The sequence below is a fragment of the Onychomys torridus genome, chromosome 2, assembly GCF_903995425.1.
Source record: "Onychomys torridus chromosome 2, mOncTor1.1, whole genome shotgun sequence".
In the NCBI taxonomy this organism is placed as follows: domain Eukaryota; kingdom Metazoa; phylum Chordata; class Mammalia; order Rodentia; family Cricetidae; genus Onychomys; species Onychomys torridus.
Window position 1 is genome coordinate 65,003,846 of NC_050444.1, and position 27,016 is coordinate 65,030,861.

Genomic DNA, 27,016 nt, shown 5'->3' on the forward strand with positions numbered 1-27,016 from the left:
GTGATCGTGTGCTCAAACACACACACACACACACACACACACACACACACACACACACACACACACGAATAAGTGAATGTAATAAAAAACAAAGAGACCATAAGAAAGTTGATTATGTGAAATTTAACAGGTTGATGTCTTCCGGAAAAATTTTCATACCCTTATGAGATATACACACTGCAGTTAGTAGAAGCAAGCTACCAAGAAAAAAAAAAAAAAAAACAGGACAGGAAGATAAGTGGGTTTTGGGTGGTTTGGGGAGCAAGAAGGGAGATTTAGGTGGATGTGATCAATGTACATTGTCTACATGTATGAAATTGTCAAAGAATAAATAAAAATATCTTTAAAAAAAAGACAAGAGGCAAGGCTTTAAGTCTTCAGCCAGCATTTCAAGGGAGCACCCAGCCACCTCTGGTCCTGAAAATTGAACACCCTCCCTAGTGTCCCTAGTGTCCCTTAGAAGTTGGAGCCCATCTCGCCCCGCCCCACTGTAGCCCCGCCCACTCCCTCCCGGCCCCGCCCCACCTCCCTGGGACTGGGCCTTGGGCTCCCGTGGGCCCCGCCTCTTCCGGCCCGCGAGGTTTGATTCCTTTGGCGGGCGGAAGCTGCTGGAGCTTGAATCCTGTGAAGATTCCCATCGACTGCTCTCTGCTTTGCTGGGTTCTGCGGCGGCTGCTTCGACCTTCTGTCCGGTTCGGTCCCGCCGGGCCTGCCGCCCGTCAGGTCAGTTCTCCCACTCGCGGACCGGGCTCTGAGCTGTGGGGCGCGGCCGGGAGACGGAGCTGCCCCCGGGGTCCCGCCCACCCGTGCGGTTCTCTGTGAGAACTTCTAGAGGTTTCGACCCAGGGTTTTCACTGGTGGTGGTGGTTGCTTCTATTTTTAAATTTCTTCCTGCCGTTCTGAGACGTAGTCTTGTGGAGTCCAGGCTGGTCTTGAACTCACTGTAGCTAAAGCCTTCCCGGGGGCTGGGGAATACGGGCGTGGGCGCTCCCCACCCCGGTGCTCCGCGCACCGAGTTACTATAGATGGAGTTTTCAGTGCTCCTGACTGTCCGCAAAAGCGGTTCAGAGAAGGGCTTTGGGATACTTTACCAAGTTCCCTGGGGGTGCTCCAGTTAAAAAGGATATATGTGATCCCCGTTTCCAGAGTCCAAGTCCTTGCTCACCCGACATCTCCTCAAAGCAAGTGGCCCGAGACGCGCATATTGTAAGGGTGCTCCGAGGCCACCGCAGTAAACGGAGCAGCTAGGGGCTCCTGCCGAGGAGAACACAGGGAAACCTCCCAGAGAAGGCGTTCCAGGGCAGCAGGCTCACACTGCCGTGGGGTGAGGGAGTGTTCTAGTCCCACCTTGGGTAGATTTCTGTAGTTGGTGGAGTAGGAGGAGGGGAGGGGTTTCAGAGTGGCCTGACAGGTTGCTTAGAGGCGTAGATTCCCGATTTTTGTTCATGTTTTGGTGAGGTGTGAGAGAAATCGGAACAGCTTATTACACCGTCGTGGAAACAGTGGATCTCTCCTGCTTATCTATTGTGAACCAACTCAATGGGCAGATTCGTCCCTAAATGCCTTTTGGAGTGAATGCCTCTGTATGCTGTTCTCAGAAACCTGCAAGGGAGCAGGAAGGATGCTACTCCACGTATTCTAAGGCCAAATTATAAGGCATTCCGCACTCTCATTTGGAATGGCCAGATCAGTGTCTCATGTGAAGAAGATAATGTATTTTGTAGCAAGTGATAGTGGCCCAAATAACATAACACTAGTAGCAAAACAAACTCAGTTAGTTTATAGTCCATGCTGATCTGCAGCTCACAGAGATGTACATGCCTCTGCCTCCCAAGGGCTGGTATAAAGGCATGTGCCACAGTATCTTAGAGTTTCATCACAAATCTCCCAGTGTCTAGCTGATGCCATGTTTCCTCAAGTTTATAACATGTGCCCCATTTCTTCTATTTCACCACAACTGGAGGGGCACTCAGATACCAGACTTAGGGGTCTGGTTTACTTGTACACTAATGGACAAGTAGTCAGGTATCTCTGATCACAAGTATTTCTTGTTTCCTATTCCAATTTCTAGAAAATAAACAGAATGTCTAAGATTATTTAGAAATGTAGAGGTCAAATATAGTAGCTATAATTGCTAGTGCCCCCCCCCCCCTTTCTTTTTTGCGACAGGGTTTCTCAAACAGCTCAGGCTGTCCTAGAACTCCCTTTGTAGATCATGCTGGCCTCAAACTCACAGAGATCCTCCTGCCGCTTGAATGCTGGGATTAAAGGTGTGTGCCACCAGTGCCCAGGATTACTAGTTTTCTTCATAGTAGCAAAAATGATGTTCCCTGGATTTAATAGATATAATCCAGCCCCACAGTGGCGTTACTTAAAGCCATGGTGATTTGAGGGAACACGGTAGACAGGAGAAAAGGTTTTAGTATTTGTGCAAGCTGGTCTCTTCCTAGGAACTGGAAGTTTAAGAGTCCTTTGAGAGAAATCTGTGAAGAAGTTAATTATGAGCCAAGCCTGGTGGTACACTGTGTAATCTTGTGTGTGTGTGTGGTGGGATTAGGCAGGAAGTGTGGAAAGTCAAAGCTGCCTAGGCGGTGGAGAAAATTTATGACTTTTGGGATTGCAGACCTGAGTCTCCATGCTGGGTTTGCTAGCCTACTTTATAGCAGACAGCTCTCCAATCAAATTTATATCCCCCAGCTCCCCCATTTCCTTTCTCCTGCTCTCCCCACTCCTTCTCTTTGAACAGGGGTCCCAGGAGTTTCTGAGCCATGTCTTGACCTCTAAACCGCTATTATTTCGTGTCTTGGACTTCCTTAGTTCTGTGTTTCCAGTTTTTTTGGGATGGGTTTCTGCTTCATTCCCACATTTGTCTTACTGGCAAATGACCAATAAGAGATTTCTGTGTTAGTGAGGCAGTTAAGCATATTCCCTTAAAATCTGGCCTGGTGAGATGTTGTGGTGGATTGGAGAGAACAAAACTGTTCTCTGTCCTCTCACCTCCACACGCATGCTATGGCATGTGCACACCCATATGCACATTTATCATACACACACAATAATTACAAATTTAAGAAATCAAATTTACATGTATGTGTCTGCGTGACTGTAGCATGCTGGTACCTGCAGAGGCCAGAAGAGAGTGTTGGATCCTCTGAACTTGGAGTTACAGTGGTTGTAAGCAGTCTAACATGGGTGCTAGGAACTTGGGAGAGCAGCAAGCACTCTTACCTGCCAAGCCTCTCTTCAATCCTCCTGCCAACCCTCCATTTTAATGTAGTATCTTATGTGTGACCTATGCTACTCTGGAACTTCAAATCCTCCTTTCTGGTGTCCGAAGTGCTGTGATTGTAGGTAGGTATCAGCATACCTGGTTCTGTTTTCTTCTTGACGGTGTCTTTGATTGTACAGGAATTCTGAATGAACACACACACACACACACACACACACACACACACACACACACACCTGGGTTTTTTTCCCCAGTTGATCTGGAACTCTCTGTGTAGACCAGGCTGGTCTCAAACTTGGAGTAATAATCCTCAAGACTCTGCCTCCCAAATGCTGGGATTATAGGTGTGTGCCACTGAGCTCAGTCTTGTGTTTTCTGATTTTTTTTTTTTTTTTTTGGAAAGGTAATTTTTTTTTTTTAAATTTTGATTTTTTTAAGCTTTATTTATTCACTTACTCGGTGTGTGCACAGATGTGTGGAGGTCAGAAGACAACTATGGGAATTGGTCTCTGTCATGGAGGTCCCAGGGATCAAACTCAGGTTGTCAGGCTTGGTGGCAAGCGACTTTACCCACTGAGCTAGTTTGTCTTTGATTTTAAGTGGATTTGTTGTTGTTTGAGGCATAATCTCCTGAAGCCCTGGTGGTCTTGAGCTTGCTATGTCTAGGATGACCTTGAGTTCCTGTCTCTCTCTCTACCTTTCAAGTACTGGGATTGCAGGGAAGTACTATCACCTGGATATGTTCAGGTCTTTTATCTGAACTTGATTTGTATGGATGTTGTGAGGCAGGAATCCAGGGGTTTTTGTTACTGTTTTTTTAATATGACTAATTACTGCTTCACTGTCATTCATATGCCTAAGATTTTATCTATCTATCTATCTATCTATCTATCTATCTATCTATTTATTTGTTTTTTTGAGACAGGGTTTCTCTGTAGCTTTGGAGCCTGTCCTGGACTAGCTCTGTAGACCAGGCTGGTCTTGAACTCACAGAGATCCACCTGCCTCTGCCTCTCCAGTGCTGGGATTACAGGTGTGCGCCACCACCGCCCGGCCTAAGATTTATTTTTATCTCTATTTACAAATGGAGGAGGTGAAGCTGGGCTGTGGTGGAGCACAGTTTTAATCCCAGTGCTCTGGAGGCAGAGGCAGGCGGATCTCTGCCTGGTCTAGCCCTGGTCCACAGAGTGAGTTCCAGGACAGCCAGGCTACACAGAAACCCTGTCTCAACAAACTTTAAAAAAAAAAAAAAAAGTGGTATTTCTTTTATTGGTCATGTACAATTTTTTTCTGTTTTACAGATTATTTTTGTCATTTTGAATAAACTTCCAGGTGGACTATGAAAGATTATGATGAACTTCTCAAGTACTATGAATTATATGAAACTATTGGGACAGGTAATTATTATTACTTTTTTTGGAGGCAGAGTACAGATAAAATAATTGGAGGTATGGTCTATTTGGGTAGTTATGAGCTTTTTAGTATAATTGAAGTAGCTTAAATTTTTTCTACCTACAATTAAAAAACTTAAATTTATTTTATTATTATTGTGTGTGTGTTTGTGTGTATGATGTATGTGGGACACATGCCACAGCATGCATATGGAGGTCAGAGGACAGCTTTGTGGAGTAGGTTCTCTTCCACCGTTATGTGTGTTCTGGGGCCGGAACGCAGGTTGCCAGGCCTGTGTGCCAAGTGCCTTTACCTGCTGAGCCATCTCACCTGGTGCTTTACCTACTCTATTTACTAAGCAGAGCAGAACAGGGGTGGAATACTAGAGAAAGCCTCGGAAGTCAGAAGAACTTTGACTTTTACTGTAAACAAAGTCCTTGGGGAGTTTCGAGCTAAGGCATGGTCTGACCTTTGTTTCCAAAGGTCATCCTGGCTGCTTGAGCTCAGGTGAAGACGACATGGGGTGGAAGAGGACAAGGGCAGAGGAGGAAGCTGTTGGGCAGCACAGGGGAAGCTAGTGAGACTGAATTAGAACAGACAATAAAATATGCAGAGTGCGCAGATGTTAACGAGTACATGAATGCACAGTCATGCATTACCTGCTCAGAGAAGACGTGGGCCATTTCTAGTTAGTACCTGATTCCACCTGATTCCTTCCCCCAAGGAAGTCGTTGGTATGTTTTCCCCAAGGTAAGCAGGTGGGATTTGCTGACGGAGTACTTGGAGTGCTAGAGAAATGAAGTTCCAGGATGTTGTGCCCAGCCAGCCTCCAGGGAAAACAGTAGGGGAGATCTTGGAAGAGGCTATCAGAAACTTAAATTTATTTTTATTTTATGTGCATTGATGTTTTGCCTGCATGTATGTCTGTGAGGGTGTCGGGTCTCTTGGAACTGGAGTTACAGACAGTTGTGAGCTGTCATGTAGGTGCTGGGAATTGAACCAGGGTCCTCTCGAAGAGCAGCCTCTCCAGCCCTACCTTCATAGTTTTTAAGCTCAGTGAAGTTTTATATAATTTGTTGTCAGTCTCAGTAACTTTATGTTGTGTTCTAGCATGTTAGTAAAGAAAATTTAATTGCAATGTTTACCATAGAGTATATTTTTTTAAAAAAATTTATTGGTTTGGAGAGATGGCTCAGAGGATAAGAGCACCGATTGCTCTTCAAGAGGTTCTGAGTTCAATTCCCAGCGCCCACATGGTGGCTCACAACCATCTGTAATGAGATCTGATGCCCTCTTCTGTGTACATAATAAATAAATCTTTAAAAAAAAGATTCATTAGTTTTACTTATGTTTATGTGTGTGGTCTGCGTGTGAGTAACGTGTGTGTGTGTGTGTGTGTGTGTGTGTGTGTGTGTGTGTGTGTGTGTGTGGCTGAGGAGCCTAGAAGAGGGTGTTGGCTGCTCTGGAGCTGGAGTAACAGTTTTTTTGAGCTGCCTGACGTAAGTGCCGGTAACTAATCTGGTCATCTGTGAGAGTGGCAAGCATGCTGTGACTTGTTAGCCGTCTCTCCAGCTCCATAAAGTGTATTTCTAAAGAGTGAGGGTTTTTTCCCTGCTTCTTTATTATTTATTCTTTATTTACTGTTCATGATCGGAAAGAAGAAAACTCCATCTAGAGCAGTGGTTCTCAGTCTTCCTAATGCTGTGACCCTTTAGTACAGTTTCTCAGGTGGTGGTGACCCCAACCATAAAATCATTTCGTTGCTATTTCGTAACTGATTTTGCTAGTGTTATGAATGGTAAACATCTGTGTTTTGTGATGATGTGAAAGGGTCTTGACCCACAAAGGAGTTGTAACCCACAGGTTGAGAACTGCTGACCTAGAAAGGCTGAAAAGAACCTGGGGTCATGGCTAACCTGTCGGAAGTGACAAAGGAAAGACAAACTTCTAGGAAAATGTGGCTTGAAAGAGCCTTTTTAAAAATATGTGCTTGGCTGTACTATAAGTAGTTGATTTGTATGAGATGGTTAAAAAGGCCAAAGATAAAAGGGTTTCTTTTTTTTTTTTTCCTTCCTTTTTTTGTCTATGAAGTTGCTGGTTTTGTTTTTTTGTTTTTGGCCTATTTGATGTATGTGTGAAACAATGTCCAACAATAAACCAGAATTTTATTTTGCTGAGTTGTTTAAAAAAAAAAAATCTGTGTTTGGGCCCCTGTTTATCTCCTATTCATTTTTTTTATACTTAGGTGGCTTTGCAAAGGTTAAACTTGCCTGCCATATCCTCACTGGAGAAATGGTAGCTATAAAAATCATGGATAAAAATGCTCTAGGGGTAAGTTTGAAATTAATTTTTTTCCTTAATTGTATAAAGTAATGGGCGGCTCTACTGTCATATGGGCGTTATAGTACATTGACCATTTATCCTTCATGACATTTAGAAAAAAAAGGTTATTTTGAGTTAAGGTTTCACTATTATATAGCCCTGGTCTTTAACTTACTTTGTGTCAAGATTGGCCTTTAACTTGTGATCTTTCTGCTTCAGCCTCATGAGTGTTTAGGATTGCCAGTGTGTGTCATCATGCCCTAGTAAAGGAATATATATAGCTTTTTAAATGTATATATGCATGGCATGTGTGTAGGCGCACGTGTAGGGATGCGTGCATGTGTATGCCCATGCATGTACAGAGACCTGAGGTTGATACTGAAATCTTCCTTGATTGCTTTTCACTTGATTCTTTTTTGAGACAAGGTCTCTCAGTCAAACCCGAGCTTGCTGATATGGCTAGTCTTGCTAGACAGCTTGCTTTGGGGATCCTGTCTTTGTCTTCTGAAGGTGAAATTCTAAGCAAGCTGCCTTATCTATCTGACGTTTATATGGTTTCTGGGGACCCAAATTCTAGTCCCCTTGTTTGCATAGCAAAATGTAAAGATCTGGAGACTCAAGGGATGACTCAGAAGTTAAGAGTACTTGTTCACTTTCAGAGGACACAAGTTCAATTCCCATCACCTGCGTCCAGCACTCACAACCATCTGTAACTCCAGTTTCAGGGGATCCAACTCCTCTGGCTTCCTGGAACACCTATAATTATGTGCACATACCCACATGTATGCACACATACACACACATACTTAAAAATAGTAATAAAAAAACTTTTAAAAAGCAAGAGATGGTTCTGTTGGTAAAATATTTGCTGTGTAAGAATGAGAAAGTTGCTTGGTGGTGATGGCTCACACCTTTAATTCCAGCACTTGGGAGGCAGAGCCAGGCAGATCTCTGTGAGTGGGAGGCCAGCTTGGTCTATAGAGCAAGTTCCAGGACGGCCAGGGCTACACAGAGAAACCCTTTTTTGAAAAAGCAAAAAAGAATGAGAACATGAGTTTGGATCCCAAGCACCCACATAAAAAACTGAGTGTGAGCGTGGTGGCTTTATACACCTATAATTCCAGTGCTGGTAAGGTGTACACCATTTAGCCTAATTGGTGGGCACCAGATTCAAAGAAAGACCCTGTCACAAGAAATAGATGGGTGACGATTAAAGAAGACATCTAATGTTGACCTCTGGTCTCTATATGTGTGTGTACACATGTGCATACACATGGACTTATACATATGCCACACACATATATACCACATTCACAAAGTAAAGATCTGCATTTTTAAAGTAATCTGGATCCAGGCATGGAGGCACATACTTATAATCCCAGCACTCATGAGGCAGAAGCAGGAGGATTGCTCCAAGTGCAAAGTTAGCTTGGTCCACATAGCAAGTTCAAGGCTAGTGAGTACTGTACAATGAGACCTCAATAACAGACATAATGAAAAGGTATTTTTACAATGAATGAATTCCTTTTCCTTTTCTTTCTTTTTTTTTTTCTTTTTTTCTTTTTTCTTTTTTGGGCTGAGGACTGAACCCAGGGCCTTGTGCTTACTAGGCAAGCGCTCTACCACTGAGCTAAATCCCCAACCCTCCTTTTCTTTTTTTGAGACTCCTTTCTTGTTCTTTAATCCAGACTGACATATAACTCACTTTGTAACCCAGGTTGGCCTCAGATTTTCAGTCCTCTCGAAGCCTTCTGGCTGCTAGATTCTATCCAGGCCTGCTAATGAGATCTCTGTACTTGGTTTGTGTGGAACGGCCACCTTCTGCAGTAGTCCGAGATTCTTTCAGAATTGTGGGCATTGTACTCTTGACCTCCTATGTCAGCTAGCTTCTTACTTACCATTGTGACAGATACTTAAGGGAAACAATTTAAAAGGGGGAAAGATTGAGTTTTGTCTCCTGTTTGGGTCCAGGATCTACTGCTTCAGGCCTGAGGTGAGGTTGAATGTCACAGTGGTTTGAGCATGTGCCTCTGTAGCACCAGGAAACAGAGCGTGCCTCTGCTAGTGGGCAACCTCCTCTATCCCACCCATGCCCCAGCTTATTGAGTGGTGCCACCGTGTTTGGCGTAGGTCCTCTCTGAGTCCTCAGACACTGCTAGTATGGGCTTTGCTGATCTCCACTCACTCAACCTGGCAGATTAACTGTCACACTAACATTGAGCTTGCTGTATCTTCAGAACACTAATTTTGAAATGTTTTTCTGTATTTTTGAGCAGCTTGTTTTAGAGCTACTGATAGGTTTTCCTATCTAGTATTAAAACTATTGATATTGATACTTGGAACACTTACCAGGAAATTTGTTGCTTATGTGAACTGATGTTTTGTCAAACAGAGTGATTTACCCCGAGTCAAAACTGAGATTGATGCCCTGAAGAATCTGAGACATCAGCATATATGTCAGCTCTACCATGTGCTAGAGACAAAAAACAAAATATTCATGGTTCTTGAGGTTAGTGGTGGTTTCCAGACAGTGAAAGTGTTTGTTAACTTTTTCAGTAGTTGAGAGAGAATTCTATCTTCTTACCTGAAAAATTAGAATCAATTTGTTCATTTTTGTCGCCATGATAATGTAATCCTTATAAGAAGTAACTTAGAGAAGATGGGTTAGCCACAGTCCAGGGTCCCAGGAAGTCAAGGCAGCACAGATTTAGCAGAGCAGAGAGACATAAAGACATGCTTGCTTGTCTGTTAGTGCTCAGCTTGACTTCTCCAGTCTAACACAGCTCAGGACTCCTGAATAGGGAATAGTGCCACCCAGAGTGGGCTTTCCACATCAATGAACTTAAAAAAGATAGTCTGCCACAGATATGCCCACTGGCCAATCCAGTATAGACAGTCCCTCACTGAGACTTCTCCCAGGTGATTTTAGGTTTCGTTAGGTTAATAAAGCCAATGCTTAAATAACTTACTGATTCTTTTCTTCCACCTTTATGTGGGTTCCTGGGATCAAAACCATATTGCTGGCCCTTTTTGTGCCTTTTATTAGTATATATTAATTATACATAATGTGTTTCACTGTGACATTTAATATGTATATCTTTATGTATATACAGTTTATTTTTAAGTTTGATTATTTTGTCTGCATTTCTGTCTATGTTCTCTCTGTGTGAGTGTGAGTGTGTGTGTGTGTGTGTGTGTGTGTATGTGTGTGTGTTGCCTGTGGAGACTACAAGAGGATGTTGGATCTCCTGGGGCTAGAGTAATAGATCTGCCTACCTCTGTCTCCCAAGTGCTGGGATTAAAGGCGTGCGCCACCATCGCCCAGCTAACTGTAGGCTTTTATGTGGGTGCTTGGGGATCTGAACTTAGGTCCTTATGCTTGTTCAGCATGCATTAACCACAGAGCCATCTCCTTGGCCCCTAATGGGCCCTTTGTAGGGAGATTGAAAAAACACTTGCCTTTTGACAATGACCAGCAGTAATTGCTTGAGAAACAGTAATTACTGCTGCTTTTCATTTTTGATGACTGTACTAAATGTTGGTATGTTAACTTGAGAGTGAGTTTTAGTACTTTGTTATAAAAATATAAAGCCCTGAGTGAGCTTTCTAAAATCACAGTGGTAGTTGGTTTGGCTTCTGTTTATTGGTAGTAAAACTGCTCAAGGGAAGAATTATTGTTCTCCTTCCTGGAATAATTACTGAATTGTTGGATCCTGAGAGTGTAGTTTTAGATATGCTTACTCAGTTCCCTTGCCTTTAAAGTCAAACTAATAATACTGAGTTCGGTATGGTTTTTACTTTCCACTCCTGGGAAGTGATTTCTGTCAGCTGTAACTGTGTGACTCTTGCTGTTGAAGTACTGTCCGGGAGGAGAGCTGTTCGACTACATAATCTCCCAGGATCGCCTGTCGGAAGAGGAGACCCGAGTTGTCTTCCGTCAGATACTGTCTGCAGTTGCTTATGTGCACAGCCAGGGCTATGCCCACAGGGACCTCAAGCCAGTAAGTGACTCTGTCACAGGTGCCCACCTGAGACATGAGTGTGGTCTGCTTCTTATTTTCAGATGTCCATGTGTTCTGTTAAAAACCACCAGTTTTGCTCCTTAGTTTTTCTGTTTTAGTCAGAATCTGTCACATCCATTTTTCTTTCTTAACATTTCCATCACCTGTCAGTCGTGTGTGACATTGGATGCCCTTGGAATCAAGGTTTTATCCTTGGGAAAGATGTGCCTTCCAATATTTTCTATTCAGTGTTCTGTTTTTATTTGAGACAATGTCTGCCTATGTAGCCCAGGCTAGCCCCAGCTTTAGATACTCCTGTCTTAGCCACTTAGAATGCTGAGATTATATTCCTTTAATTTCAAACCAATACCAGTGAGCAGTTCAGTAGAATTGACTGACTGTAATTTTAAAGACTTGATGAAAAATGAAAGCAGTCTTTCAGTCTTTAGGCTCTAAGGTGGGTGATACATTTAAATGTAACTTTGTAAAAAGAGGGTCTGTGGTAGTGTTACCACTGTTTCAGGTTTTAATACCTCACTCTTTGGTCTCAGCTCTGCCTTTGGCAGAGGTTGTCTTCACTGTAGTTGGCCCTCAGTGCTAAGGAGGAATGCTTTTTCCTCCTTTTTTTCTTTACCATATTCTTTGAAACAATCTCCTACTGAGCCCAGAGCTTGCTATTTTGCCTAGACTCTCTGGACAGTGAGCCTCAGGGGTACTCATATCTTCCCTCCCCAGTGCTGGGATTAGAGGTGTGTGTTGTCATGCCTGGCTTTTTACATGGGTGCTGGGGTCTGGGCTTGGCTTCCTCATGTTTGTACAGCAGGCTCTTTATACACTCAGCCGTCTCCCCACACACTGCTCTCTCTCCCTTTCTTTTTGTGGGAAAGTGCTCTACCTCTGAGCTACATCTCCAGTTTCCAGTCTTCTCTCTCTCTCTCTCTCTCTCTCTCTCTCTCTCTCTCTCTCTCTCTCTTCCTTTTGGTGGTGGTGGTGGGGGAGACAGGGTCTCTGTATGTAGTCGTGGCTGACCTGGAACTCACTACGTATACCATGCTGGCCTCAAACAGATCTACTTGCTTCTGTTTCCTGAGTACTGGGGTCAAAGGTGTGTGCTTATCCCCATCTTTGTTTTTTTCTTATCTTTTCATTAGATTTTAGTGATGTTTTAACTTCTATTGGATCTCAGCCTCGAATAGCAACAACTCTAAATCAGTTTTAGAAATAGTTAAAGGTAGGATATGATATAAGGAAATCAGAATACAGTTATCAAAATATTTTTGTTTTTCTAGGAAAATTTATTGTTTGATGAATATCACAAATTAAAGCTGATTGACTTTGGTCTCTGTGCAAAACCCAAGGTAAGTGTGAAAATAAAAATACACTTATGTCTGTAAGTATACCTGTTGGTATGTTATTTTGCACTGACTTTCATTTAATTTTTATTGAGCTAAGTTAAATCCATTTTGAAAAACGTTAATTTTTTTCTTTAGCATTGGTAGTTTTATAAGTTTGCTAGATAATTCTGAGATGGAGCCAAGATTGTGAGCCACCACTATAGGGCTAGGATTTGTCCCCACAGGTAAGCTATAAGAATCTGTGATGCCAGGTAATAAGAAGCCCTTACACTATGAATACTAAATCACGTGTTTGCAGTTTGAGTATGTTACCACTAGATGATCCCTTTGTTCATTTGTGCAGAAGCTGAGAATTTGGTGCGTATCTAGTTTTTAGTACCCAGATGGTTTACTGACAACTGAGAATTAGTTATACTCTGAGGTGATTCCCCTTTTCTTGTGAAGAAGAGGGGGAATGGATGGCCTTGGACTTCTACATTTATACTGCTTGGGATTCCCCTAGTTTGCATCTCATGTGTAAGTCCTGGTGTTCCCTAGCCTAACTTCTCTTTGAGGTGACTTTGACTTCTCAGCTCTGCTGTCTGCAGCAGGTCTCCTGTGTGGCTGCTTGTTGGAGGCGTCCTTCCTGGTTCTCTAATGATGCCACTCCATTGCTAAAATGAGCTGTCTACATTCATTAAGAATGTTGGAACTGCAGACTCCTCTCAGCCCTTTGTAGTCCCGTGATTATTTCCTGCACCTCAGAATTAGCAAGGTGCAGAGGGAAGCAGATTTTGCCTCTTCAGTTTTGAATGTCTGCTTCTTTCTGCTTCTTCTCCCACTGATGTCTATTCTGAGATTATCAGTGGAGGCTTGTGTCTGGGAAGCAGATGACTCAGAATGCAGTTTAAATTTTTTTACAGACATAAAGCATATAAAGATCAACCTTTGACAGATAAGGTATATTTTCCACAGGAGATGGATGGGGAATGTTTGTAGAAGACTATTAGCCTTTTTTTAAAAATGGCTGCCACCGATTCAACTCACATGGACACCATCTAAGAAAATGGGGGTGGTCTGGGAAAGATGGCCTCGGCCTCTGTGGGGTTCTCTCTTTTGGGCATGTTTCCTTTGTAAATAAAATCTTAAGGTTTCTAGGTCTTTTGCACCCTACAGGGCTCAGCATAGGAGTGCAGGAGCAACTTCATTTTCATAAGGCCTATGTTTCTGTGGGAGAGCAGGAGAGGTTGGCAGATCACCAGTTAAGGTGGTGATTTGTCTTACTATACAGTCTGGACAACAGATTAGCAATGAATCGCCTACTTACCAGTTGCTTCTTCCTGTGAACAAAAAGGAAATTCTTCTGTATTTGTAAAGATTTGATGTTAAAGATATCGACTTAGGGGCTGGAGAGATGGCTCAGCAGATAAGAGCACTGGCTGTTCTTCCAGAGGACCCAAGTTCAATTCCCAGCACCCACATGGTGGCTCACAACTGTCTGTAACTCCAGTTCCAGGGGATCCGACACCCTCACACAGACATACATACAGGCAAAATACCAATGCACATAAAATAAAAATAAAATAAAAGAAGAGAACTTCCTCCATATGATTAATAATATCTCCAGAAATTCAAACAGCATTATTGGCTTAGCACTTAAAAAAAAAAAAAAAAGATAATGGACTTAAATTGTATGGGTATTCCTTGAATACTTGGGGGTAGGAAATCATGGGTGTTTGGATGGGTATGAGGTTAATTACTGTGCAAATGAGTATCTAAGGAAGTATGGACTTGATTTGACTTAACTAAGGGGAAAAAGATCTTGTTCATGTGAGGTTGAGTGGTATTGGAAATCCAGAGGATCACAATTGGTCTATGTGCATGTACATATATACAAAGAACATTTGCAGAAATCTCTTGATTATTTGGAATAGGTTTTTGTTGTTTGTTTTTTTGAGATAGATTTTCTCTGTGTAGCCTTGGCTGTCCTGGAACTTACTTTATAGACTAGACCCAGGCTGGCCTTGAACTCAGATCTTCCTGCCTCTGCCTCCTAAGTGCCGAGATTGAAGGTGTGCACCACCATGCATGGCATGGGCTGGTTCTTCATCTAGCCTTTTTTTTTTTTTTTTTAAAGATTTATTTATTATGTATACAGAAGAGGGTGCCAGATCTCATTAGAGATGGTTGTGAGCCACCATGTGGTTGCTGGTAATTGAACTCAGGACCTCTGGAAGAGTAGTTGGTGCTCTTAACCTCTGAGCCATCTCTCCAGCCTTTTTTTTTTTTTTTTTTTTTTTTTGTGGTGGTTGGTGTGTCCCCCGCCCCCCTTAGTTCAAAGGGGAGAGTTTATCAAAGTTGAATGTTTTTAATGCTTGTTTTTGTTTTTTGAGACAGGGTCTCACATAGCTCAGACTGATCTCAAGCTTTCTATGTAGTTGAGTCTGGCTTTGAACTCCTGAGTCTCTTGCTTCTACTACCCAAGTGCTGCTGGGATTACAAATGTACACACCATGCCTAACTTGAGATTTACTATTCTTAGGGTCTGTAACTAATAAATGTTTCATTTTTATGTTGTGGTAGGGCCACAAGGACTACCATCTACAGACATGCTGTGGGAGTCTTGCTTATGCAGCACCTGAACTAATACAAGGCAAATCGTATCTTGGATCAGAGGTAATTGTTACTGATTAGTTTGGGGACATATTTCTGTCATCCTTGTTGTAGTTGCTTTTTGTCTAAAGTGTTCTGCAGTTTGAGCTGGTTAGGTCAGCTAGCTATGGCCCAGTGCTACAGTGGCAAACCTAGTTTTCAAAGATATTTGTTAGCACAGGAAAAAACTACCTTTCAACTGTAGCTGACACCCCAAAGCCAGTGGTCCTGTCATGTGTCCCTGCTCAGAAGGCCTGGCTTTGCTCCTTTACACTTGCTCCCTCAAGTTAGTCAGCCCCTCTTATTCTCTGGAGTTCAAGTGTTGCTGTGTTAGTGTTTTAAAGAAATAAAACATGACTTGTCAGAGGTTGGGTGTTGCTGGGCTGAGCGTCTCCTGTCTTGCATGCACTTTTGTACAGTGGGACCTTTGGAGGGGAAACAGCCCAGGTAGCAGCTGGTCCCAGTTTTCTCTACCTGTAGAATCCACTTTTTTGTGGAACATCTCTGGGGAGAAGTGCTATGTGGGAGAACTTTGGAAATACCAGCTTACTTAATTTAGAACAGGAGTAAATGGGAATTTGTATATTTTTAGTGACTTCATTTTGATCTCACATTTAAAGTATTATACAAAAATAGAATTAAGAACTTTGGCATATTTTTATTTAAATTTGTAATTATTTTTCCTCATTTGCTTCTTTCTCAGAACATACATATTATGCAGATCCTTTTTTTAACCATATGAATGTGTACTGAACATAATACTCTGTTATAACTATATGTACACTTTATATTTTTTAATATATTGTCTCTCTTTAAAAAAATTCTTTACTATATCTTTGTGTGTATATTGGGGCAGTGAATGCCATGGTGTACATATGGAGGTCAGAGGATAATTTCCAGGAGTTGGTTCTGTCCTTCCACTGTTAAGGTTCCAGACATTGAACTCAGCTTGTCAGCCCTGGTAGCAAGTGCCTTTATCTGTTGAGCCATCTTGCCAGCCTGTTTTTGTTTGTTTTTTTATTTAAATAAGCCAAATTTTTAATTTATTCATTTCTTGCATTTGAAGTGCTCTTCCATGACCTCTTGGTCTGAGAGTCTTTGCCATAGTCCTTACCCATTATGTAGCTCCAACCAACCACTCGGGGCTTTCCTCCTTGAGAGTTCTGAGGCCTACCTATCATTTAGTTTCTGCTTTTGGTAACTTTAGGTTGATTTGGTGCTCAGCATAAAGGGCCTTCTTCATCCTGACATACATAGGCATATCACAATTGGAAACAGACACACAAAGACGTGCTTGGAGCTTGTCTAAGGCTTTGGCACTTCTGTGCATTCATATGCTAGGCTTTCATGGATGAGTGTGGCCTTAAATACCTCTTGTAAAGCCATCCATTACACCTTTAGCAGCAGTGCCTTTTTTGGCCATGGGGTAGGGTCACACTGAATCTTGAATGCACTTGAGTCCCTGTCTCTGGGAGACTTGGCGGTGGCAGGGAAATGCCTATTTGTTTATTTATTCTAGAAGAAAATGCTTATTTATTTATTTATTTGCTCGTTTTGGAAGAATAGTTTATTGAGTATGTTTCAAGAGAGCAGCAGGCTGGGTAGTAACTGGAGTTATAAAGCCTGCAGCTTTATGTATGTATATTTTCTGAAAGTCAGGAAGGACCTTTCCTTTTTGGTGTGTGTATGTGTGTGTTCACATGTGTGTTTATAGGTGTACATCAGGTTGATAGCGTCTACATTATTGAGGCAGGGTCTCTTACTGAACTCTGTAGTTCACCAACTCCAGCTAGTTTTGGTAGCCAGTGTGACAAGGGAGTCACTTGTCTCTGGCTCCAGGTGATAGGCTTGGAAGACACACTGCCTGGCTTTTATGTGGACTTGGAGGATGTAAACTCCCACCCTCATGCCTATATGAGAAGGTATTTATCTACAGAGACAAACCCATTTTGTATCCTAAGCTGGTCTGGAACTCACTGGGTAGCTCAGGTTGGCCTTGAGTTGTTGAGTGTTCTTGCCTCATCTTCCCTTCACCACTCCTGGGATTATAGGGTTAAGCCATTTGGCTGCAGACCCCTGTAAAGTGTGTTATCTGTACCAGTGATACTCTTTATATCCTTATTGCATTGGTTACCATATTTCTTTAGTTCTAGTTAATTGTATGCATGTATGTGTGTATGTATGTATATATGTATGTATGTATGTATTGTACATGCAGATGAAGACCAGAGGACAGTTTATGGGAGTTGGTTTTCTCTTTCTCCTTCCACTGTTGAGAGTCCTGGGGATTGAATTTATGTTAGCCTTGGCAACATGCTTCTTTACCTGCTGATCCATCTTGCTGGCACTCTTGAGTTCTTTTTAAATCTGGAAAGCTTAGGTTTTCTTCATTTTCCTTACAACATCCCCTCGCGCCCCCCCTCCTCCCAGAGTATCACAATAAAGTTTTGGTTTGCCTGAAACTCACTATGTAAATCTTGCTTCTGCCTCCTTTTTTTTTTTAAATTTTTTTTTTTTTTGAGCTGGGGATCGAACCCAGGGCCTTGTGCTTGCTAGGCAAGTGCTCTACCACTGAGCTAAATCCCCAACCCCGCTTCTGCCTCCTGAGTACTGGCATTAAAGGTATGTACCACAATGCCTGGCTTGTTTGTGAAATAGGTCTCATATAGCTCAGGCTTCTGATGTTGTCTTTACCTCCCAAGTGTTGGGATGATGGACATGTCACCGCATTCAGTGGTGCTGGAGATCAAATCAAGGAAGGGTTCATGCATGCTAGGCAAGTGTTTTACCAACTGAACTATATCCCCTTAGTTCTTTCTTTTTAAACTTTGGAAAAATGCACGTAATATAAAGTCTACCATGGTAACTGTTTGCAGTTCAGTTTGTGAGGTATAGTTACATTGTCGTGCAATGAAGCTCTATAGTTCTCTTTACCTTGTATAGCTAAAACCTGGTGTTCACTGAACAGTACCTCCTCCCATTTCTACCAACCCCTCCGGCTTCTGTCCTATTCTCCATGTCGCTGAATTTGGTTATTCCATGCCACATTTAATACTTATTTATTTATTTAGGTTTTTCAAGACAGGGTTTCTCTGTGTAGCTTTTGGAACCTATCCTGGATCTCACTCTGTAGGACAGGCTGGCCTCGAACTCACAGAGATATCTGCCTGGCTCTGCCTCCCGAGTGCTGGGATTAAAGGCATGCGCCACTACCCGTCACATATAATTTTAATAATTTTTTGTGAATATCTTATTTCACGTAACATAATGCCTTCAAGGTTTATCTGTGTAATAGCATGTGTGATTTAAAGAAAAAGTATGTGTGTGTTATGTGTGTGAGGGCTTTCCCTGAACTTGAGGCTCCTTGGCTAGGTTGGAAGCCAACAGTTCATTGCAATCCTTCTGTCCCGGCTCTCCTTGGACCTGGACTTTATAGGCATGTGCAGGGTGCCCAACTTGTTACATGAGTTGTGGGATTCGAACTCTGGTCCTTGTAATTGTGCAGCAGACACTTAACTATTTTGCCTCTCTAGCCCTCTTATGTGATCTTAAATAGTATTCTTGTCCATTTGAGTTTGACTTTTTGTCCTTGTGAGATAGTGTCTTAAGAACTGTACCAAGGAGTCCATTGTCATGCTTGAATGATGCAGAACTCAGGCCTATACCCTTGGAGATTTTGGTTTGATTGTTTAAGAATAGTGCTTCATTTTAAAGTAAGCAGTTGAGGTAATTCTGGTGTTTATCCTGCCTAGGACAGTTTCCATGGCAGGGTCTCTTAAGGCTTTCACAAATTTCTCATGGGAAATGTTTCAGATATTTTTCCCTAGTTATTTTGGCCTTACGTGCCAATTGGTAGGCTTATTTACATTTGCTTTGGCTTGTGATTTTAGTTAATTAGTGTGTTCTCTTATCTAATTTGAAACAGTGATGTGAGATGCCTGATTGTGTTAACTGGAAAGTCTGTTTCTTTTCAGCAGGCTGCTGTAGACTTTTTTTTTTTTTTGTTTTTTGTTTTTTGAGACAGGATTTCTCTGTGTAGCTTTGCGCCTTTCCTGGAACTCACTCTGTAGACCAGGCTAGCCTCGAACTCACAGAGATCCACCTGGCTCTGCCTCCTGAGTGCTGGGATTAAAGGCGTGTGCCACCACCGCCCGGCTACTGTAGATTTTATGGAAACACTACGATACTTTGTTTTTCTTCTTTTAGTATAATCTCAGACATAATCTGTTTTGACCGCTCATGGTATTTGACAAGACCATGTTCTCTTTCTGCATTGCCTCAACTTCATAAATGAAATGGCCGACACCTCTTAGGTATAATTGCTTAACTTCTGATCTACAGCTTGGAACACAGATCACTTGTTGACTTGAAAGGCAGGTTTTTCACTTCAGCATCGTTACAGAATCCTGGCTGGCACTCTGATGCGATTCACTGGGCAGGGCTGGGTTACCTGGTTACCTAGTGCCTATGTACCACCTAGATATGTGATGCTGCCTAGGTCATCTTAACTGTTTCTTCTTTTTTTTTCCCCTTTGTAAAACATGCAGTTCTTCTTATTTCTTACAAATTTCCCAAGGATCAAATGAGGTTGAAAGCTGTGACTTACAGTTAGGCACTCTATCACTGGGCTACCTCCTTAGCAAGCGAGCTCTGGTAGAATTCTCTAAAGGAATAGAACTGACAGAATGGAAAAAACAATGTGGCTTTATTAGACTGATTTATAGATTGTAGTCCATGTAATTCGATAATGGCTGTCTCACAACAGGAAGGCCAAGAGTCTAGTAGTTGTTCAGTCCATGAGCCTGGGTGTCTTTGCAGTCCCAGTCTGGTTGGTGTTGGAGTCCGAGAGGATCTGTGTTGGACTCCTGACTATTGGGTATAATAGCAGTCTCACAGCAGGATAGACAAATTTGCCAGTGAGAGTAAGGGCAAGCAGCAAAAAGAAAGCTTCATTCTTTCATGCCCTAAGGCTGCTACTGGAAGGTGTGGCCCAGATTTAGGGGTGCGTTTTCACACCTCGAATATCTGATCACGCAACAACAGCACCTTGGTTTTAGTTGATTCCAGATGTGGTCAAGTTGACAACCAAGATTAGCCACCACAGAAGCCATGACTAATAATGTGACATTATTATTGATCCAGGTCAAGTACTGCCTGAACAAATAGTTAGTTACTACTCAGGACTCATGAGACTCAAGGATACCTCAGAAAGATGTAAACTTCTTTCTGGAGTTTAGGATTTGTAGTGCTGCTGTTCTGGCAGGCTAATTTCTAGCCTACACATTGGAAAAGTCACCCATTGAATTTTATTAAGATCTCTCTATATACAAAAGATTTTACAGCATGGCTTAATTACATTTGCAGATGACAAGGAAGTTCTCAGATTTGTTTTTGACAACCCTCTAGATGTTTATATAATCCTCATATATAACCTTAGCCCCTGGTAGCCTTAAAATTATCTAGACCTGGCTTCGTTTCCTTATCGTGGCTCAGTTTCTAGCCAGTTGGGAATTATTTTCTATTCAGTATTAGCATGTATCTAGAGTATACTAAATTGAAAGTCAGGAGGTCTTCCATTGAGTCAGTGACTTTGGACAAATCTTCCTTTCTGGGCTTCGTGTTCACTGTCTGTAGAATGAGCAAGTTGAATTGGCTGGTTTCTTAGTGCTCTTCCAGCTTGTGAAGATTCTGTGACTCTCTTTGTGTCCTGCCTTTTGGAAATGTGTTTTAATGCTATTTTTCTCCCTCTTAGGCAGATGTTTGGAGTATGGGCATCCTCTTATATGTTCTTATGTGCGGATTTCTACCGTTTGATGATGATAATGTCATGGCTTTGTACAAGAAGATTATGGTGAGTATTATGGGTACAGAATTTCAGAATAAAAGCTCTCTGTGCTGCTTATTGTATGCTCCCATGGATAAAAGTACCAAAAGGCAAACATTCTGGCCTGTTAGAAGTTAAGACTATAGGTATTATTTGGCCATGGTTAAAAGGAATGGAGTTGGAGGCTGCTTTTTTTTCTTTTCTTTTCTTTTTTCTGAGGCAGGATTTGTCTGTTTATCCCTGGCTCTTCTGGAACTCACTCTGTAGACCAGACTGGCCTCAAACTCAGAGATGCTCCTGCCTCTGCTTCCCGAGTGCTGCAGTTATATAGGTGTGCACCATCACTGCTGGGCATGGCTGCTTTTTCTTGATCTGGATTCCAGTCATACTTTTTGTATCCAGTTTTTGAAAATTTACCAAGATATATGTTTATGATATATTTTAATATAAATATACATATATTTATCTCCCATACTCATTCAGTAAAATGTTTAACAAAATACAAGCTGAAAGTGTTCCATATTTTAGGCTGCTGCAAAATGAAATAAATATGTAAGATTCTTTTCCTGTTTAAGAGTTGTGTGTGTCTGTATGTATGTGAATACATATATTGAGAGCTGCTGGTAGCAAGAGGCCATGGGAGTATACAGCAGATGACTACTAGTGTTTAGAAGGTCAACCTATCTTATGGGCACACATAATTGTGGATAGTCTAGAAGATGGTTTCTTATTTAACTGTATAATTATGAATAGAAACATACTAAAATATGCTTCATGCTAGGTCTATTGTTCCATGTGGACTGTAGACACTTAGAGGTCTTGTTCTCTATCCCTAGTCACTAACAAGGTAAAACTGGCCAGACAAAGTGTCCTCATAGAACTTTCACAGAGCAGAATTACAGGTGCCTGGCCTTGTTGGATCAAAACTCTTTAGAAGAATTGTTAGTGAACTAGAAGTGATATTGCGGGTGTTTGGCTTTATATCTTAGTCCTTCAAGAGATCAATAGTACCTATGTTGCCCTAAGCTTCCTCCACTGGCACCCCCCAACTCTGATTCAAATAACAACACTTTGTATTTATTTCTACACCAGTTTTTAATGCAAGTAGACTATGTATAGGTCCTGAGAGTCAGGTGATTAACAGAAAAATCACATAAAATAGTACACATATTCCTTGCCTTTTTCTTAAACCACTTATTGGTTTAATGTCTTCTCTTGTAACCCTTGTAGCTATCCCTTTAAGAGATAGCCAGAACTTTTTACAACCTACAGCTATTGTCAGTCACCAGTTAGCTGGCCAAGTCCTTGCCAAGTGTGACTCCTATCAGAATACTTGTCCCTGAGAGAGTTTACTTTGTAGTTTTTTACTAACAAGTTGTAAATGAATGGATATATATGTATGTATATGTATATATGTATGTATGTATGTATGTATGTATATGCTTGGAAAGAACAAAGAGGAGGACAAAGATGAGGGAGAACTAAGTTTAGAACAGTGAGAGTTCAGTAGAAGAAGAGACATAGGGGAGCTAAGTGTAAGAACAGAAAAGAAGCTGTGTAGATAGAATTGAATTAGAAGAATAAAGTGAGTGAACTAAAGAACTCAGTGTGCTTAGATTCATTGAGTATCCCTCAGACTAGATTCCCAGCTGGTTGTTAGATTCTTCAGTGGACCTTGGGAGAAAGTAATATACGTGTGTATGTTTATGTGTGTGCTTATGCACGTGTCTGCATATGGAGGCAAGACATGGACAGAGGATGCAACTTAATGACTGTCTGCTAGGGTCTTTTCTTGTTGGAGTCAACCATGGGCTGTCTGAAAAAAGAAAGGGCAAAGAATGCCGTATAATATCAGTGTATAAGTAAAAGCAGCAGCAGTTGAGGAAGAATTTGGTAGAAATCCTACAAGTGAGAATTGGGCGGGGTGTTTATAAAAAGTGCTTTTGATAGAGTGGCCAGTATAGCAAGTACATAGTGACGGGGGAAACGTGGGGAGGAGTGTTGAGAAGTTTTTGATTGGACCGTGCAGTCTTCTAGCACCTTTATATAAGGAGAGACCCTAAGTCAACAGAATTGAAATTCCAGGCCTAGTTGACTTGTAGCTTACTGTGGAATGCCAAATCTAAGGGCACGGGTTTTAATCTTCATTAAAAAAAAAAAAAAATCAGTAGTTTTTCTTCTCTCCTAAGTTGTAAAAAACTCTTTAGAATTGATGTCTACACTACTGAGAATAATTTTAGGAAGAGATGCAATTGATTTAAAAAAAAAATCAGTAGTTTTTCTTCTCTCCTAAGTTGTAAAAAACTCTTTAGAATTGATGTCTACACTACTGAGAATAATTTTAGGAAGAGATGCAATTGTGGGAATTCGACTCATTGGAGGCTGAACAGCTTTTATCCTGCAGGCTTACTGATAAAGTGGAATGAAGGCAGTAGCCATTACTACTGCCTTGGCAACCTGTGTGCATCTTTTCTTCTTGGGAAAGAAGGGGGCATGGAGCTGAAGGGCAGCCTCCTGGAGCCTGCTGGTGTGGCCAGCATGGTCTGTATTTCAAGCTACCCCTTCTTAAGCTTTTTCTAAGCTTTGTGGGCTATCAGCTGTGTCTTTGGCTCCTGCTTGCTGAATGTGGCAGCAGTTCCTGTCACAGAGCTGTGTCACCCCAAGGTAGCAATGCATTTAGAGTAGGGTTGGCTCACTCTGGAGCTTTGTTGTGAGTTGACAGAGTGCAGCCTTGGTCTTTGGGCAGTCAAGAACATTTTTCCAGTTGTGTTTTGAATAAACAGTAGCTTGTCTTGAAATCTTTCCTCTGCTGGTCTTTTCTGCAAAGTAGAGATATGTTTCTTGGTCTGAAAAAGAAAGTCTAGTATTGTAAGCTGCTATTTTATTATATCCTATGCTTCTTTGGGGGAACTTAATGCCAAAGAAGTAAACTGATTTTTCCAAAGATGGGCTGACTAAATCTGCTAACTGGTATAGTGCAGAATCTTACACCCCCAGAATTCTAGGTGAGTGTTCTCTTTCCGAATTCCTTCCCGGCTCTCACCTCCCAAAAAGTTCCAGAAAGACAGTGTAGGGCTGCATAATCATAGAAGTTATACTTGTGCAAAGAATCTTGGAAACTTTTTCTTCCTTTGATACTTGTTCACTCCTTAGATTCATGGTGTGGTCTCCTCATGGTGAGAGGAGCCTTTGGAAATAGACTATGAGGAACAGTCCATGGTGCTGACTGAACGACAGAGTCACCTTCGGTACTGAAGGAAATGCTGATTTCAGCCCTTAGGACATCTGGGCCAGGTGACATTTTGAAAATTAAAGACTACTCTGGCTGTGGGCTTTGGCGAATTAACTTCTTTGTATCTGAGTTTCTTCTGTAAAATGGGTGGAATATACATACAGCATAGGGCTCTAAGGATTTAGTGAGTTAGCTTATGAAAAGCATTGAGTAGTGTGCACTGAACATCAACTGTTATTAACAAATTTCTAAGTCGGGCTAGTGTTTTGTCTAAGACAAAATTGTTCAGAGAGATTAATGTGTCTTTTTTCTTTTTAGAATTTGTAATGATGGCTGGGAGGTGGTGGCACAGGCCTTTAATCCTAGCACTCAGGAAGCAGAGGCAAGTGGATCTCTGTGAGTTAGTTCAAGGCCAGCCAAGTCTGAGTTCCAAATGTGTAATCAGAACTACATAGAAAGACCCTTCTCAAAACAAACAAACAAACAAAAAATTGTAATGATGTTGGGCAGTGATGGCGTTTAATCCCAGCACCCTGTGGATTTGAGGCCGGCCTGGTCTACAGAGCGAGTTCCAGGACATCCAATGCTGTTACACAGAAAAACCCTGTCTCAAAACAAAACAACAATTTGTAATGATGATTTTTTTTTGTGTGTGTTTGTATGTATGCATGTACATGTGTGTGCATGCATACATGATGTCTGCGTATGAGCCTGTAGGTGTGCCATAGCATCCATGTGGAGGTCAGAGGACATGATTTAATTTAGTTTTAAAGATTCATTATATTAAATTATGTGTATATGTGTGTATCTATGCATGAGAATGCAGGTGCCTGGAGAGGCCAGAAGAAGGTGTTACGATTCCCAGGAGCTGGAGTTAATAGGCATTGGGAGCCCCTGACATGGGTGTTGGGAACTAACCTTCAGTAGAGCAGTAAGGGCTCTTAACCACCAAGAGAACAAAGGAGAACCAGGGTGAGGGCTGTGGTAGGGATCCAGCTAAGAGATTGGGCAGCGTAAATGGTGAGAAGGTGGGCAAGTGAAGGGGAAGGGAAGGGTGGGGAAATGTCTGTTTTATCCTCTTAAAAAAGTACTGGATGGGGGCTGAAGAGGTGGCTCAGCAGGTAAGAGCACTGGCTGCTCTTCTAGAGGACTCAGGTTCAATCCCCAGCACCCACATGGCAGCTCACACCTGTCTGTAGTTCCAGTTCCAGGGGACCCGACACCCTCACACAGATATACATGCAAAACACTAATGTTTATAAGAAAAACAAAAAAGTACTGGATGATTTGTCTAGAGCATTTCTTTCTGAAGTTCCTTTTGGTCACTGTCTTATCACAGCACAACTAGTAACTTACAGGAGGGAAAGTAAAGAAGGGAGAGGGAAAGTAATTTGAGGTTACCCACTTCCTGGCAGAAGTGGGATATGAGCTCAGCTGGTTCGGATTCAGTCTGTGTTCCTAGCCTGCTAGAGTGAGTCCTGAGGACTAATACCTGTCCTACGTGTTACTAAGCTACATAGTGTAAGGTTTTTATACTCTATTTATACTTTTTAGTAGTAATTCTTGATTAATAATTTTTTTCTCCTTTTTAAATTTATTATATTTGTGTTTTAATTTTACATATCAGCCATGGGTTCCCCTGTCCTCCCCCCTCTCGCCCCGCCCCCACCTTCCCCCCAGCCCCTCCCCTCCATTCCCATCTCCTCCAGGGCCAAGACTCGGTCCCAGGTGGAGCTCCAGGAGTCCAATTGTTGAGAAAGAGGAGGGACTGTAAGAGTGTGAATTGTTGAGACCAAGATTGGAAAAGCACAGGGACAAATAGCCAAACTAATGGAAACACAAGAATTATGAACCAAAAGCTGTGGAGCCCCCAACTGGATCAGGCCCTCTGGATAAGTGAGACAATTGAATAGCTTGAACTGTTTGGGAGGCACCCAGGCTGTGGGACCAGGTCCTGTCCTTAGTGCATGAGCTGGCTGTTTGGAACCTTGGGCTTACACAGGGACACTTTGCTCAGCCTGGAAGGAGGGGACAGGACCTGCCTGTACTGAATCCACCAGGTTTAAATGAATAACTCTCATCCAATAACTGATGGAAGTTGATTAATAATTTTAATGTCAGAAGTGTAGGGATCCAACTTTTCCCTTTTCTCTTTCTTGAGTTACCAGGGTCTCTAATCAAGGGACTTGTGTATGCCAGGTCAGTGCTCCATTACTGAGCTACACCCCAAGCCTAACTTCTTCCTTTTTAAGAAATTTGAAAATACCCCTTTGTCTTAAAAACTTGTGAAGGTAATATAGAGTGTCCGTAACCCTCACTTCTTTCCCTGTGTTGTTGTCCATTACAGGCACACTGGTCACACTAAGGAACTAATGCTGTGTTCTCATTAACTAAACCCTTACTTGGATTTCAACACACTTTCTCTAATGTCCTTTTGGTGTTTTAGAATCTATTCTATCGCTTCAACATTACTTTTCCTCATTGGATTAGCTGCTTATTTCAATACCATTTATCAGTAACTCATCATTTTTACAGTTTCTTGTACTGAGTTTTTTTAAAGATTTATTTTATTTTATGTGTATGAATAGTTTACCTTCATGCATGACACGCATGCTTAGTGTCTGTAGAGGTAAGAAGAAGGCTTCAGATTCTCAGATGGTTGTGAGCCCCCCATGTGGGTTCTGGGAATCAAAACCAAGTCCTCTGCAAGAGCAAGTGCTCTAAACCACTGAGCTGTCTTTTCAGACCCTGAAATGAGAGTTTTTAATAGTACCAATCTCTTAATATTCATGCCTTCCTTGTCTACAGCTTCAAATGGTCCTTTTCTGACTAAACTATACATTTTCCGAATCCCTCTGTCCTTATTAAACTACTGAATACCAGCCAGCAGTGACCATGATACAGCTTGGATGCTGTGCTGTTTTGAAGTATCTTTAGTTAGACTATTTCTTTTACATTCATTCTCATCAAAGTATAGGTCAAATACAGGCAAATTCTTAGCTAGGATTTAACATGAATGGGCAGTAGTAT

The 27,016-nt window shown here is 41.9% G+C and overlaps 1 protein-coding gene across 1 annotated transcript in view; it reads left to right on the forward strand.

Annotated features, from left to right (window-relative positions):
• Positions 1-578: 578 nt before the first annotated feature.
• Positions 579-27,016, forward strand: part of Melk (maternal embryonic leucine zipper kinase) — a 73,209-nt gene continuing 46,771 nt past the window's right edge. The window contains exons 1-8 of the mRNA XM_036179368.1: positions 579-723; positions 4,531-4,626; positions 6,867-6,952; positions 9,336-9,452; positions 10,801-10,944; positions 12,234-12,302; positions 14,862-14,954; positions 20,683-20,781. Coding sequence (XP_036035261.1) covers positions 4,569-4,626; positions 6,867-6,952; positions 9,336-9,452; positions 10,801-10,944; positions 12,234-12,302; positions 14,862-14,954; positions 20,683-20,781 — 666 coding nt within the window. The 5' untranslated portion in view covers positions 579-723; positions 4,531-4,568. The remainder of the gene's footprint in view (positions 724-4,530; positions 4,627-6,866; positions 6,953-9,335; positions 9,453-10,800; positions 10,945-12,233; positions 12,303-14,861; positions 14,955-20,682; positions 20,782-27,016) is intronic.